The sequence below is a fragment of the Haemorhous mexicanus genome, chromosome 26, assembly GCF_027477595.1.
Source record: "Haemorhous mexicanus isolate bHaeMex1 chromosome 26, bHaeMex1.pri, whole genome shotgun sequence".
Lineage (NCBI taxonomy): Eukaryota > Metazoa > Chordata > Aves > Passeriformes > Fringillidae > Haemorhous > Haemorhous mexicanus.
In genome coordinates, this window is record NC_082366.1 from 3537654 (window position 1) to 3554432 (window position 16779).

Below are 16779 nucleotides of genomic sequence, written 5' to 3' on the forward strand. Positions count from 1 at the left end.
TTTTGTGATTTGGTTCACAGGAGACCATTTATTGCCAACTCGAAGTGTTCCAAAAACACGCCACCTTTTCTGCTTGGGCTGTTTGGGTTTGCTTTTTTCCTTCCCACCCCCTCCAGATTAGGCAAGAGTTTAAAAAAAAAGTGTAATTACAATTTCAATAGTGACTTCTTTTAACTTCTCAAGCATATCTCATCAACAGGATATACAGTACAGTTCAGAAGAGTAAACATTTGTAAAAGGAAGCAGACAACTTTTTCAACCAACAGACACAATTTCTTGCTGTATTTATGCTGAGCTCTCCTTTGAACATGGACAGGTTATGAAGTTTTTCTTCTTCAGTACAACGTGGACACAGGACTGGTACAAGCCAGGCTGCTTTGGCTGCTGCTGAGGTTCAGGACAGCTCTGGAGCCGTGGTCCTGCCATCCCTCCATCCCCTTCATCATCTGGCGTAGCGCTTAATGTAATCTTCCACTTTATTCCGAAAGTCCTCCTGCAGGGAAGCACAGCTCTGTTACCCTGGCACAGCAGGGAAAGGCTCACCCGTGGCACTGGCAGGCTCAGGCTGCCCACAGCTCTCCCCAGGAGCCCTGAATCCTTACAATGAGGGCTCCACAGCCATCTCCACTGGGGAATCAAGTGGGAAAAATCTGCCATCAGCAGCTACAGCTTAGGTGCACACAGACTGCCTGCAATTCCATACCCTCTGTGTCCAGGGAAAACCACAGAGTTCTGGTGGTTTGTGCTCAGAAAGCACAGAGATGCTGAGCAAGAGTGTGATGCTGTGCCAGCAGGGATGCCAGGCAGACACCACATTCCTGGCACGTTATTCTGTGGCATTCACATTCTCTGATAAAATCCCTTCCCCTAAGAGCTTTTCTCCTGGGATGCTGAGAAGCCTCAGAGAAAAGGAAAACAATTCTCATCTCATTTGCTTCTCCTGTGTGGAATGTGGTTGGAGATTGTTCACCCACAGGTGATTGTTTCATTGCATTCTGCTGGGAGTTGTTTTCACTCTTTGGCCAATCAGGGCCAAGCTGTGTCTGGAAAGAGTCAGGAATTTTCATTGTTATCTTTTTAGCATTCAGTAATATCCCTTCTGTATTCTTTAGTATAGTTATAGTTAATATAATATAGTATTATAAAGTAATAAATTAGCCTTTTGAGAGCATGGGGTCAGATGCATCATCCCTGCCTTCATGAGGACATTCCCAGCAAATACAACATTATTCTCACAGGCTGGTGTTAAATATGTCCCACCCAAACACACCAAGGGCCCTGTGCTCCAGAGGGCATTCTGCTGGATTTCCTGCTCCCATTTTTGTCTGCTGCTGGAATATAAAGCAGGAAAATCTGGGAAAATTATGCACTCATATCTGTTAAAAAAGAAAACAACTGAAAAACCAATGCATGCAGTAGATGAGGAGGTTTTGAACACTGTCCTGGTACACTGGAGATGTCTGGAAGAGCAGAGGCCATGGAAGCACTGAAATCCTCTGCCAAGGCTCTGCTCTTACTAGGAAGGGCACAAAATCCCCCTGCCATGACCTGTGGGATCCCAGCAAGGAAGAGTCCTGCTCCACACAATGTCACTTGTCAGCTCCAGGTTTGCCAATACATAAAATGATGCCTTTCAAACAGAGCCCAAGTGTTTTGGCACAGCCCACCCAGAGCTGGACATCAGGGCACACCAGGAAGGGGCACTAATATGACCTTTTTGCCTGAGTCAAGCTTGAAACACATCAATATTTCCCTGGCTCCCACATCACACTTCAGATCAGCTCCCCTTGTGAAGGTTTGGTTTTGTGCTGCTGAGTGAAAGGATAAAGGTTAGCCCATGGTTAAAACCCAAAAGGATCAAAGAAAACCTATAATCCATGAGAAACCCTGTGATTTCACTTTCCACCTGATCAAGCTGCATCACAATGTCCATAAAAGTGCAAAGTGCTTGGAATCTCAACAGAGTCTAAAAAGCAGTTTAAGGCCAGAAATATCCTGTTACAGAGAGGGCTGCAGAAATCCCACTCCTCCTTAGGAACAGGCTGCCTGCTCTTCTGGGGTGAAAGAGCAGCTATCTGGGTCCAATGTGGCACCTGCTAAAGGCAACAGTGTGTGTGGTGACTTTCTCACTCTGCTGCAAGCACACCCATTCCACACTCGTCCAACTGCATGCTGTGTTAAAAAAATGCTGAATTTTAAAAGCTAATGCCATCTTCAGCTGCAATAAAATTCCAACCCCAGGCAATTCCAAGGTTATGATAGCTGTGGTGGAAACTGAATTCACTGAGAGCTTCTTGCACATTGCTTCCTGTGGGAAATGGGTTTGTAGAGAACTCTCAAAGCCTGACAGAAAGTTCAGTTTACATATCTGTATGTAAACTCTGAGATAAGGAATGCTGGCTTAGAAATGGCCTGGGATAGGACAGACACTGTTGAGAGAGAAACTGAACTAAAAACAAGTTTCAAAGGGTGGGCTTGCACATAAAACTGGAGAAATGGAGCAATGAAAGATACATTGTAGTAGGACTCATGAGAGGTAATTTTAGATTTTTTGCTTTAAGGCATTTACAGCATGGTGTGGCTAAAGCTGACAGGCCAAGAAACACTTATAATGTACTGTAATTGAAAAATAGTTAGCTTCTGATTGTGATGGTGTGAATTATACCATCTGTATTGTCTCATGAGACTGAAAACAGAATAAAAGTTTTTAAATGCCTCTCAGCTGCCCAATCTCTGGTCAGAAAAGGGCATAATGCAAGAGTTTCCCAGTCCTGTGTTTCTCCAAAAGATGGATCACTACAAGGAACTGAGCCCAGGGCTGGGAAACACCACTGGACACACACACAGCTGTACACTATCCAAGAGCAGGGCAGTGCAGGCAGCTCAGAGCAGCCTTGGCTTTTCCCTCTGTCCCTTTATGAGTTGATACACAGTGAAATGGGCTCTCAGCAGGGCCTGAAGAGAAGCAGGAGCTCAGTAAGGAAGGCTCCAGAAGGGCTCCCTGTCACTCCCAAGGAGCTGATGGTGCTGGCAGGGATGCATTCACAGGGTGTGAACAGGAGGGGCTCAGCCCAGAGCTGCAATGTTCCATCCTCACCTGCCATATGGCTCAGCACCTCCTCAGTCATGGGGGGCACTTCTCTCTGGGCACAGCTGCGTATGTGCAACACTGAATAATCAGAAGCAAAAAAATTTAGCAGAGCAGGATGCACCCTGCATTATAAAGAGGCAAAATCCTGCTAGAAATGAGAAGGGAAAGGAGGATTCAAACCATCCCTTCAAGGATAGAACATGGCCCACAGAAAGTGCCCTCTGTGTTTAAACAAAGATGTTTTGTTTGTACAAAGAGGTTTAATAAACAACCTTCACATGAATAAACATACAGAAAATAAACAGGGCAGGGGACAATGATATTAAAGGGATAAAGAGAAGGTTTCCTTTCAGTGAAAACTCCCTGCACAGAAGAGAAGCACAGCTGCAAAAAGGAAGCCCTGGCACCACCAGCCCCTCCCAGTGCAAGGAGCCTGAGTGGCAAAGATGGAAGAGGAATTTTCCCAAAATGGCACCCTGCACCAATGGAAGGAGAGCCTTCAAATATCCCAAACTACAGCATCACTCAGAATTCTCCAAGTCATCTTATAAACCCTTCATGGACACAAGGCAGCTGTTTCTGATGCTGACTTCAGGCTAAAATAGCTCCAGAGCCAAACTGGACACAAGAACTCAGGTGATTGTTTAAGGTTGATCAAAATTGATGAGGCTTTTGGCTTTGTTATGTTGAAGACAGATGCAGCAGGAGCCAAACCTTCACAGATTGGCCACAGATGTGGCCAAATGACCAAAAGCATCTGCTGTAAATCCACACTGGGAGAGTGATCAGAGAGGCCTGGAGTGACAGGGAAGGGAAGAATGGCTTCAAAGTGACAAAAAATAGGTTAAAATTGGGTATTAGGAAGAAATTCCTCCCTGGGAGAGTGGGCAGGCCCTGGCACAGGTGCCCAGAGAAGCTGTGGCTGCCCCTGGATCCCTGGCAGTGCCCAAGGCCAGGCTGGACGGGGCTGGGAGCAGCCTGGGACACTGGAAGGTGTCCCTGCCATGGCAGGGGGTGGCACTGGATGGACTTTAGGGTTCCTTCCAACCCAAACCATTCTGGGGTTCTGTGACTGTATTTAAGAGCACTTGGCAGAGGATCTGTAGAGCCTCAACCCCAGAAGAGAATTCCATTCTACCCTTTCCAGAAGCATGGTGAAACACACACTCAGGAACCAGGCACTGTTTCAAAAACTGACATTTGACCTGATTTGGCAGCTCTGGGAGAGGAGATTTCATTTTTTCAACTGTTTATACTGCACCAAGTTATGCTTATTAACTGCTTGTCTTTTATTAAGCTTTTAATTTCTAATTTGCTCAGTTATCCAAAGCAAACACAGTATTTTGGTGACAGCTACCAGAGAAGTCTGGAAAAATTCTGATGAAAACTTTCCCTTGGGAATCTTCTTTATTTATTTAAAACAAATTATGTATAAGGATTACCCAGAAAAAAATTTAAAAATATGTATTAAAAAAACCTAAAGGAGATTTAGTTCATTTATTATCCTAAACATACCCACCAGTGGTACTTCTCACTGGTTGGTTGGTTTGGTTTGCAGGAAGATGTGCAGTTGAACACATCTGCCCCTTCACTCTGACTGCAACCATGGTAGTGATGAACTTTCTGATCTACCTCCACATCCTTCAGATCCACAATCCTCTCAAATTCCAGTGGAGCCAGAAAAAGATCAGATAATTGCTCCTGCCCTTTCCTCTTCTGTGCTAGTAATCATAATAGTAGTAATTCTTTTTTTAAAGCAGCTCTGTTTTAACAGAACTTTATCTCAACCCAGCATTTATTACCAAGGTTAAATTCCAGACAACCTCTGCTAGGACCTGACTTGTGGTTCTGAAGTGATCAGCAAAGGGGGCCTCTGAGCAGCAGGAAAATGGCATTCAGAGCTCAGCCAAGGCTTTAGGATTTAATAACCAGGCAGCTCTACCCATTAGCCCTGTGAATTCTACTGAAAGCCACTTTTTCTTTCTTTCCCCCTTGCAGAAAATAATAAGTACTCACACCCATCAACCCCCACACATCCCCTCCCATTTAAGGAGCTGAATGAAACCTTTGAGTAGTACAGAAATCTCAAGGATGAGCTGGTTTTTTACAATTCTTGTTCCTGCCTTGCTCTCATTTCCCTCTCATTGTTTTATTTAGCTCAGTCTCTACACGATGGGAAGAGTTTTCCAAGCTCTGTAATTAAATTTTAGTTCTCTGAAGAAAGAGAAGAGTGGGGGGTGGAAAACCTACACAAAGGTGTCTCCAGGAGCTCTCTGCTGAGCAGGGGCAGCCAAAGCCACATCCATTTCCATGGATCCCAACTGTGATTTTAAAATTCTGTGATCCCAACTTCAGATTTTAAAATTCTCCTAGACACCAAGCCATTGTCATTTTGCAAAAGGATGAGCAAATGCTTTAGCAGATTTCTTAGTAGCCAAGTCCTAAGGGGGAAAGAAAAGGTAAATTTTTTACTGCAGGGGAAAAAAAAAACCAACCAAAGCCAGAACACACCACTGTAGCTATTTGGAAAAGAGCAGCATTGTGAGGGAGAAGAGAAACACTAAGGTTTGGACTTTTTTTTTAAATTATCAGCACACAGAGGCAGGTTACAGAATTGTTGTGGGAAGCACTGAACTGCCTGGACAGAGAGAAGCTGCAGGTACCTTCCACAGACACAGCAATTCACTGACACACTGAACACATCTGCACATTTGTTTTGAGATTTCACATCTTAAGCAGGAACCATTTCCCTCATGCTGCCACAAATTTTCTGCTGTGTGCCACTGGAGAAAGATAAAGGGAGAGAAGGACTCTCTGAAGTTCCTAGAGGAGGAACAGGCCATGGATTAGAGAAATACACCTGAATCCTGCTTGTGCAAAGGCAAGAGAATTGAGGCAGATGAAGAGAGCCCTGGATCAGACACAATGTGAGTCCAAAACCCCCACGGGGCTGGGTGGAGAGGGAGGCCTGGAGAGTCCTTGGGATTTGCCCAGACTGCCACAGGTCTCTTATTGCCATTTCACACTTCACCTGTGCTGCTGAAACAGAAACTGGGAATGACCCCAGGGAGCAGAGGCTGCTGGGGCCTCAGGCCTGAGCTCAGGAGCCTCCTCTGCTCCCCCAGGGCTGGCCCAGGCTGTGATCACCTTGCCAGCTGTGGCACAGGGTTACACAAAAGTCCTGCAGGAAAATCACCTGAATGATCCCAATTCCTCTGAGGTCAGCCTCCTGGGAGCTGCAAACACACTTCCAGCCAGGAGGATGCTCTCATTCCCAAGAGAGGCTCTGTCCCTGGGATGCAGGACCTGATGGATGAATCACAAGGCCAGAGGAAATGGGAGCTGCCTGGCTCTGGCCAGAGGGTTCTGCAAGTGATGTTCTGCTCCAGGCAGGTGATGTTCAAACCAAGCTGACAGGGCAGGTGAGGCTCCAAGAGCTCAGAGTCCCTGGGAACAGCCCTGCCAGATGTTCCCTTTCAAAAGCCAAAGGATGCAAAGCAAAAACTTTCCTTTGAAGCCACTCAGCTGCCTGAAGCATCTGAAACAAAAGCTTTAAAACATCTGCATTTCTTCCCCATTACCTCAGCAAATCAACCCATCTGCAAAAGCTTAATCAACTTTGCTGAACCTGAGAGAGGCTCCATCCATAATCAGAGTGTTATGGAAGATGGGGAATGGCTGCTATAAATACCTGCAGCATTAGAAAAGTAATGGTTTTCCTATTTACATCTGTTAGCACAATTAGCAGCTGTGCTGTTGCTCATTTGCACATGCCATTTAATGCACTTTGTGCTGCTGGGAAAAGCTTTCAAAGGCTGTTACAAGGACACAGAACATAAAATAGGGAGGAAATCCAAGAAAAACCCCAGTGCAGCTCTGTAAATGCAGAAATGCTGCAGAAAAACAAAGATGTATTCTACCATGGCTGCCAGGGTTTCAGTGAGAACAACAAACACCAAACAGGGTGCTTGGGGGAGCAGAGGAAGTGAAGGATTTACTGCAATAAATATGGAGATAAATAAATGCAATGACTCACAGGGAGAATTGTTATGAAAAGATGTTTTTGGACTGGGATGGAACTGTTGTTCTTAATAAGCCATTAAGCTGTAATCAGAGAGTAATAAAAACCCCACAACAGAAGTTAAACAGTTTCCAGAAAAACCACATCAAGCTTGAAAGCCTTTTGGGACTACATTCTTTTCCAGTGTGGTAAAAGCTTGGAAAGCTGAGGTTAGCCAAAGGTAAAGATCTACTTCAGTTCTTCAGATACACCTTGTGGGTGCATTTAATTAAAAGAATTCTTCAGTGTTTCATAACCCCTCTAGAAGAAATCTGGGAAGAGATACTTGATTCAGCAGCCAGGAATAAATCTGAGTTTCTTGTTTCACCTGAAGAAGATTAAAAGTATCATCACACTTTCATCACTGCAGTTTTGTACTGTTATAAATAAAAAGCAGTGTTCTCACTAATATGTGGAAATAGGAAGAGAGATTTCAGGATGTCAAGGGCTGGTGCAGGGCTATCAATTTAAACCAGGGGATGGGGTTAAATGGAAAACCTCATGCTAGACCAAGGACAGAGAGATCCCAGCCTAGAGAACCAAGCATAGCAAGGATGAGACTGTGCTAATTTAAGCAACAGCACTGACTCAAATATTCTACAATGCAAACAACATAAAAAATGAGGTCCTGGCAAAGCCAGCTTGGTGAAAGCCAGCTCTGTTGATATCCCTGTGATGACCAGGATGAACAGCCCTTCTGCTCTCTTCCCTAAGAGCCATCAACAAGAGTTTCTGACAAAGTCTGACACTGAAGGGCTGAAAATGAAAACTTTAATTTGCATCCTACATTCTTAGACCCAGACCAGAAATCAAAAGCCTGAGAAGTTCCTGGTTTTAAACCAGTATTTTTTACAGTTTCTATGGGTATAGAAGTAGTTGTATCACCCCAAACTGTTTTCTGACACAGCCTTGGATCTCACCATAAACTCTCAGGAACTTCCCTTTTTTCACTGTAATTTCTCACTAGCTATGAGAAATTAAGTGACTGTGACCTCCCAAACTTCACATCAGGGTAACTCCAAAATCGTGTGGAGGAGCCGAAAATGAGAAATCCAGTCTGAAGATGAACTGAAAACAACTCAAAATGGTAAGAGGTAACCCAAGGAGATGTTATGAAAAGCAGAGCAGAATGCAGGCAAGCAGAGCAGCCAGTGAGACAAAGTCCACTATTTTACAATGAATTTTACAATGTCACTCTTTCTGTATGCCTAGAGAATTAATAATTCACAGTGAAGAAGCAGCACTTCAAAGCCTTGACCTCAATTACTTCTTCAGCAATTTTAACAGCATTATCTTGCTCCAGTGTTGGGAGTGAGAGCCAGCAGCAAGGAAAATGAAAAAAATCAGAGTTGCACAAAATCCCCTAAAAATTCATGGATGCAGCAGTGTGCCCACTAATTACTTCAAATGTGGCTAAACAGGGAAGGGGAAAAAAGACAACAGCAAGTTAAAACATGCAGCTCTTGTGATCAGCAGGAAGCAAAGGAACACCCTGTGGTGGTTGAGTGACTTGTGGGGAGGGCTCTTGACCAGAATAAAGCCTCACTTAGTGTGCAGGAGTCTGGAGTCCCTGCAGCCAGGGAATGTCTAGGACAGGCAAGAAAGGGCTTCAGAATGTACAGACAGCACAGTGTGAGTGCTCACAGATCTGCAGCCTCTCAGCAGCACTCCCTGGCACTCTCCACCACCTCAACCTGAGCAGCAGCTGAGGGCAGAGCAAAGCCTGGGCTCTGCTCTGAGCTGGGTGTGCCCACTGAGCCCACCTGGAGCTGTCCCGGGGCTCCCTCCCTGCTGCTGCTGCCAGCTTTGGTGACAGTTCAGAACTGGATGTAAAGACTGTGCTGCTCTGTCAGACCTGATGGGAACCCAAGTGTGTGTTTAAAAGCTCCAGGGACTGATGGGGAGGCTGGCATGAGGGACAGATGGGTGGCATCACTGCACGAGCCTTGTTCCTCTGCCAAAAGCAAACACTGCAAAGCAAAGCAATTGCCAAAGGTTCACCTCAGTGAAGCTCCAGGACAGAGCAGCTGAAGGGGCCCTGGGGGAATGAACCTGAGCTCAGAGGGCCATGATCAGTGGCAGAATCACTGCCATCCCCAGAGCTGACTCTGCTGGAAATGTCTCAAGGATGAAAAGCTACAGCTACAGAGCAAACACCCCCTCTGAAGTGATTCAGAATCATTTCACTTGGTTCTGCTGGTCATGAGCAAGAGAACAAAGAAATGTTTCTAGCACGTCCTTTAACTTGCATTCCATTAAAATGCAAGACTGTTTTCATGGAACCTGACAGCTGCCTTGCCAAGTTTTCCAGAGGCTCCTTACTTTCATCATTATCCATAATTTTATATTTCTTCAAATTATTCTGCTGCTGTTACAAGACTATCAGACTGACAGACTCCAACTTTCATCAGAGAAGTGAAAGGATAGAAAACAGAAAAGCTTTAAAAGCAACAGTGGCACTGAATTGACACATCTGTCCACAGCATGGTGATGCACCAAACACAAGAACATTTTGTTAAAAACAGTTTTTAGTCTTGGGGTATGGAGGAGAAAAACATCAGGCTTGTCAACTCAGTTATCTCCTTGACCCTCAGCTCCACAGAAGTCCTTCTGTTCTACACCTAATTGCTATTATCTTCTACTCAGTATGTTCAAGAGCACAATGTTTAGTTTATAATACATGGAAGGATTCCCCTCCTTCCCCATGGCAATTACATTTCTACAGTCTAGGAAACTTTCATCAAAAATTTACTTTAAACCTGAAGTGCCCTGCAGTTCTGAATCTCTCCCCACTCAAAATAATTGGCATTAATCACATTAAACTGACTGCTTCTAAGGCTAAGGCATAAACTTTCTTTTCCTTTCCACCTCTTTCAGCAGCTATCTGTACTATAATGCCTTGTTCAGGATATTAGCACCCTGATGACAGCCTTTGCTTCTATTTTGAAAAAGATGGCCACAGACTTTAATGCCACATGAGAGAAAATTCCCCTTCAGCCCAGGAATTATAGCTGGGACTGCCAGGTGAACACAGGAAATAGATCATGGGTGAGTGGCCACTCAGCCATGAAGAGCAACTCTCCCCTGAGCAGCACAAGGAGAATGGTTTGAAAACCCCCTTGTTGTCAGGGTCAGGCAGTGCCAGAGGCTTCCCAGGAGAGGGTGGCTTATCCACCCAGCTGTGACACTGTCATGACAAAGAGCTTGGTGCTGCACTGAGCTCCTTACCAAACATTCTTTACTCTCTTTACCACAAGGCTGGAGGGCTGAAGTTTCCAAGAGGTAACAGAGAAAAGCCCTGGGATGAGTGTCAGCTGTGAGTGCAGCCCAGCACTGATTCAAGCCACAGGCCAACCTCAGTTCTGACAGCCAGAGAAAAGAATTTCTTTTGCAGGCAGATTAAAAGAATAAAAAGTAGAATGTCAAGATGAAAAAACTGGTTGCTTCTTCCCTTGTGCATTTTAGCTTATCTGGGCAATGGGAACCTTTGGCACCTGTGAGTACAAAGGGCAGCACAGCAGAGCACAGTGGTCTGGATTTATTCCTTCCAAAGTGATCCTGATAAAGCACAGATCAATCAGGTGAGAGAGGCTGGCTGTGCAGGAACACCACAGCAAGGCTGAGACATGCAAGGAAAGGATAAGGAACAGAATGCAATTTAAATGTCAGGCTGTTAATCCAGGGCTAAGATGATCCAAATGAATGCCCAGCCTCCCACTGCTCCATTGTCCTCCCCTGGGTGAATCATTTCCCTCTCCACAGCACTCCAATTCTCATCAGCAAAGTTCCAAGCACCACAACAGCTCTCCATCCTTGAAATTTAGTTTGGTTGCCCAGCACTGCAATTTGTGGACATCAGATCCTATTCTATTCACACAAAAATAAGTGTCAAGCCTACAAATTCTGGAGTAAACCAACATTCACCACTTCATGATACTGAAAATAAAACAACCACCTATTTTTGTTTAAACCTGTTTTTCAGTTTACAACAAAAGATATCAAAATGAAATCACTAACAATGACTACTGAACACTACAAGGAAAATCAGGACAAGGTGAAAAGCTTGGCTTGCCTGCAGCCAATGAAGAAAAAACCCCAAATTTGCAGTGGTAAAACATCAATTTTCATTCCTGATAACTCTTAAACCAAAGGATCATCTTTTTTGCCACCTGTTAAATCTTTCAGTGTTACCTACATATTTAAACTTTGCTGGCAGACATCTGTGAATTTTCAGAGAATACAAAAACCAGAATATCCAAATTCACCCAGACCTGGTTTACTCTCTCCCCTATTAAATGAAATCCCCCTTTCTTTTTCCAGAGGGATTTCAGCCCAAGGGTTCACATGCTCAGTGCTACTGAAGAATCCAAAGCAGCTGTTGTTTTCTGCACCAAGCCCTGGAAGGGCTGGGGGAGTTAAAAGGGCTGGTTTTGACTTGAGGGGTTTGTTAACAGCCCAGCAGGGTTAGATGGTGCAGGAATCTGAGAGCCCCAGCTCCCTGAGCTCCCATTTCACTGCTGGGGAGCACACACCCCAACAGGCTCCTCTGGCCAGCAGCACCAGGGATATTTGTTTCTGTTGATGCAGCTAAATAAAACACAATAAATGCAGTTAAATACAACACAACAAAAGCAACTGCCCAATCCTGCAGGATAAAATCTCTGCAATGCAAGCACACAGAGTGCCTGACCAGGAGCTCTACCCCATCACAGGAGGGGTCTTGTGATCAGCACTATCCTTCTGACACTGCCAGGTGAGGGGATGCTGGATTAAAGGGCTCTGAACACACAGGGCTGCTAAATTCTTCCTGCAGAACTTGTACAAAGGGTGAGGTTTTTTTCCCCAGTGCTAAGACAAAATCTGCTAAAATGAACTTGGCTGCCCCATCCCTGGAAGTGTCCAAGGCCAGGCTGGACAGGGTTTGGAGCATCCTGGGATAGAGGAGGGTGTCCCATGGCAAGAGGTGGCACTGGATGGTCTGGAGGGTTCCTTCCAAACCACCCCACCCTGTGACTCACATGGAAATCAATTTGGAGCTTACATGCTAAATGTTTTACTACTGAAATAAAGATCTTTCAAGACAGCAGGAAAAAAAACTCTTCTGGCTTGGTAGCTTTGTTAGTGAATTATTCACACTCGTGACAAGGCAGGCAGGACATGATGACAAGCTGAATTTTCACACAGGTTCCTTTCAAGTCTGCCAACACAGGCAGGAGTCCATGGAAAAGCCCCACTCCCTGACAACACCTCACTTGGCAGCTGGAACCAATCCCCTTTCCTCCTGTCACTTTGTCAGAATGAATGCAGCCCTAACCCAGGCAAGCACCAGCACAGTGCCAGAAATAAATTCCAGAAAATGTTCTTTATTGCTATTTCCCACTCCTTTATGCCACACTCAACAGGTCAAACTTTGATACTTTGGTTTTTTTAACCCTTCAAAAATAATCCAGCTCAATCTGTTCATGCCTTATGAGCACCTTGCACACTGAGCACATTGCTCCTCCAGCACCAGCTCAAACACAATAATAATAAAATACTTTCAAAGACTACATTCAAACAAATGTTTTTGAAGTATTTTCTCTGTTCTAAAGCAAAATTTCCAGCTGCCTTGAGTCATCACTACACTTCTGACATTTGAGCTTAAAAAATGGGAAGAGTAATTAATTATGAGAACTCTTCATGTATCACTGTCACTGTTTGAACACAGAACTTTACAGGGAAATGTTTGGAGAAAAATTCCAGCTGGCTGTGATGGGAAACCATTGGCAAGGGTGAAAAGCCTGACAAACAGAACTGGGCTAAAAATAATGAGTGAATGAATTAAATGAGCATTATTTCTTAAAAATTCCTTAGTGAAGGCATTAGAGAAATGAAAAACCCTTGGAGTGCATTCCCTGGCTGCAGTCCAATACAGAAACATTCAGACAGAAACATGAGATCAGCTTGGGTCATGGAGGTATTTGACTTTTGAGCCACCCCTGTGCTTTGAATACTTTGCAAAACTAAAGCATTTCAATTTTCTGTTTCTTCAGAGACCACTACCCACCACAGAACACAGATTATCCACAATTATCTGGAAAATAAAATGCTTGTTTAGAGCTATTTCTACTGCTTTTTACCACAAATAACATCTCTGAAATGCACAGCGACAGGATGCAGCATCCACAGTCCAGGAAATTCTGCTTATTATATTTTATATTCTCTAAGTGTTTTATATAAAAATGTCTTTTAGAGAATCCTGGACAATTTTGGTGACTGCTACCCAAACAAGCTGTTTTGCACCCAAATTGGCCACCAATTACTACAGATCAATGGGTAATAGTTATAATTCCTAGACAGATTTAAGCCTCAAGGAATTAAGCCAAAAATAAACTGGAATAAACCACAGAATCTAAGCAGTTTGGTGGTTAGGAAGTGGCAAGGAAAAGACCTGATGTCTTCTGAACAGGAAGAATCCTGCAGGAGCTAAATATTCAAATATACCTTTGACATAAAAATGATAAACACAGGGCAGGTACAACAGAGAAACAAAGAAGCTCCTGTAAGATCACTTAAATAAATTGCTTTAAACCAGAAGATGTAAGGAATAAATACAGATAATGAATATTTTCTTCCCCAAACTTCCAAGCTGAATTTTATTTTGTGTTAGTTTGCCTGCTTAGAGGATCCTGTGGCACACTGGCATTTATAGCATGCCTTTCATTCAGCTGTATCAAAGAGCATTTCAAACAGACTGATCTCCTGAGATAGGAAATTACATTAACAGAACAAAACTAACTTCAACATGATCAATGAGGAGATAAAACAGAATCCAAATCTGAAGGCATTATTTAGTCTCAAATGCTTCTCTTCAGCTACAGAGAAAAATGGAATTTGAAGGAAGGCTTAAACCCAAATGTAATTATGCCCTTATTATGTATGAGCACAGAAATAAAAAGCCAGGAGGATGAAAGCACAGCTGGCCAGGACAGGACTTTGGAGGAGTCTTTAGGAGGATCAGATCTGAAATGACACAGAGGCAGAGAGCTCTGGGACTCTTGAGCTGTCTAAAGGCATCAGCAGTGAGAGAACAAAATTACTGCAAACTTCAGCAGAGATAAAAGATCCCAAATCTGCCAGCTCCTGTGTGTAACTCAGAGAAGAAAGCACCAGCTCTCAGACTGGGGTTTGATAAAATGGGAGGTGGGCACAAGGACAGGAATCCCTTTCCACTTGGAGATGTGCTTCCCAGGCCAGACCTAAGTGTCTGATTTTAAAAAACCAACAAAGCAAGGGGGAGGAAATCACTCTTGGCTAAACAAGTTTTACAGTCCCAACCTGCTGCTGCTTCCTGGTGGCTCCAGAAGTGAGGAGGCTGTGCTGGCAAGGACAGCTTTGGATGCAATTGGAAATTCTGGGAGGAAATTTAACTCAGTGTGTTTCCAGAGGGATGTCTGGAGATCCTCTACAGAAAATCTGTATTTATTGCTTACTTTCATTACTGACTTGCTGAAAACCTTCTCTTGCCATGGCTCACCTGCTCTCAGGAGGTCTCTGGCCCAGGCTCTGACACTTGGTCAGGTGCTGCTGGTTCTTGCCAGCTGTCCAGGGGTTTCACAGAACTCCACACTGGTTTGGGTTGGAAGTTCATCCCATTCCATCCCTGCCATGGGCTGGACACCTTCCACTATCCCAGGCCTGGTCCAACCTGCTTGGACACTTCCAGGGATGGGCAGCCACAACTCTGGGCATTGCTTGAGCAATTAAGACTCTTCTGTATAAATTCTGAACTGTTTGGTGTTTAAGAACTCTAAAAACTGCCTACAATTATGAGATGTTATAAAAGTTCTCCAGTGAGATCTGTACTCAGCAACTGCTCTGATGACCACTGGGATTTCTACTGGAGTGAGAGCAGTGCTCTCACTGGTGAGGACACCACGACAGTCCTCAGGCAACTTCAGGAAAACATTCACCCCACAAGAGTCACCAGAACAACCTCCAAGGACCACAGGCAACTGAGAGGGTGGACTGGGTGTTTTAAGCCAAGTTTCCTACAGAACTGAGGCTGTGGAGGGCAATTACAGCACTGAGAGGAAACCTTAGGAGGCAGCTTCAGGTTCTGTAACACCATGAACTTCTTAAATCCATCTCCACAGAAATAACCCCGAAATAAAAACTTGTCTTTATCACCCAGAGAAACCTTTAATTAAAATTTAAAAATTAAAAAAAGAATTGCAGAAGTCAATGCAGAGCCAAACTCCTCCACACAAACCTATGCAAAATAATTGAGTGTTAAATGCTGCTTCCAAAGAGGATGCAAATAAAATCAGGGCTCACTGAATTAGGTAAAAAACGTGTTTGAAGTGGGTCCTTGGCAAACACACACCTCTTCCCATTAGATTTCTCAGCTCTGGCACTTCAGAGCTGCAGGTAAATGGGATAAGCTGGATTTTCACAAGGAGGAAGAAAAATTCCCTGCCAAGTGCAATCTACCTGAGGCTTTCACCAGGACACAGCACAGAGCACTGAGTGCTGACTGATGGGCTGCACTGAGATGGAAACATTGGGCAGGAAAACAGCACAGGGAGATGGAGCTCAGCTTCTCCTACTGCTCAAACAGCTCCTGATCACAGGGATGAAAAATAACAGAGTGTTTGCTAATCTGCAGGATGACAGAAGTGTGCTTGAATTGCACCAAACACAGAATAAATATAATTAAAGTAGGACAATGCATTAGGGTTTTTGACTCAGCAGGCCTAGGTGAGGAAGAAATCTAAGGAATACTTGGAAAAACATTTCTATTTTAAGGCACACTAAGCTTGCAATGAATCTTCTGTTGTGTGTTGTACAAATGGCTTTGAAATGTTTTTTGGACACCACAGAAAGCATTTCCTAGATTTCAGCTAACAAATCACACCCACAGCACCTCTGGATGAGGAATACCAAGTCCAGAAGCACTAAGCTCACTTGGTTTTCCACTCTGGAAGAGCTTGGATCTTCCAAAATATCCCCATTGTTTCAGTGTTCAGCCTACCTGGCTGCCACAGAGCAAATGAGTCAAGATCTCTGTTTGCTGTATAAAACCCTACAATTTCTAGCTCACACCATTTATAAGTCATTAAAACTTAAAACACTTGCTCCTTGCTTTAGAATCCATGGAAGTGACTGATAATTAATGGCTCTGGCTATCTGTAACTCCTGACAGTGACTCCTGTTCTAAATGCAGAGTGCTCCAATCTCATTAATTAGTAAGAGCTTCTTTAAAGTCAGCAAGAAATCAACCATCAAACTGCTGAGATTGTATCACTGTGAGAAGACAATGCCGGGCAACTCCTTGCTTAGTTTACATAGGCACATCAATCATCTTTTTATCATCTTTTTATTCTGATTTATTGAGCTCTACACCAGCAGAGGATGCTTGCTTATCTCCCAGTGACTGTGACTCAACTGCAGAGCAATGTGGGCACCAGGGATGTCCAGCATTTGGGAAAACAGATGTTGCCCAAATTTGTTGTACAGCCTGCCAAAAAATTACTGGCACCTAGCAAGGTGTGTGTGGGAGAACTGTAGAATCAGTAAAGCTGCATAAACAAACATATTTATTTTTAAAAATAATTTGTAGAAGTGACTTGATGCTCACTGACTGAAG

At 44.0% G+C, this 16779-nt stretch overlaps 1 protein-coding gene across 2 annotated transcripts in view; it reads right to left on the bottom strand.

The window, feature by feature from the left end:
• The window catches only part of UBE2F (ubiquitin conjugating enzyme E2 F (putative)), a 58096-nt gene continuing 41317 nt past the window's right edge, over positions 1–16779 (bottom strand). The window contains exon 10 of one of the 2 annotated variants that reach the window (XM_059868368.1): positions 1–493. In XM_059868368.1, coding sequence (XP_059724351.1) covers positions 443–493 — 51 coding nt within the window. In that variant the 3' untranslated portion in view covers positions 1–442. Of the gene's footprint in view, positions 1044–16779 lie in introns of both variants that reach the window. The other variant, XM_059868367.1, reaches the window with a different exon arrangement.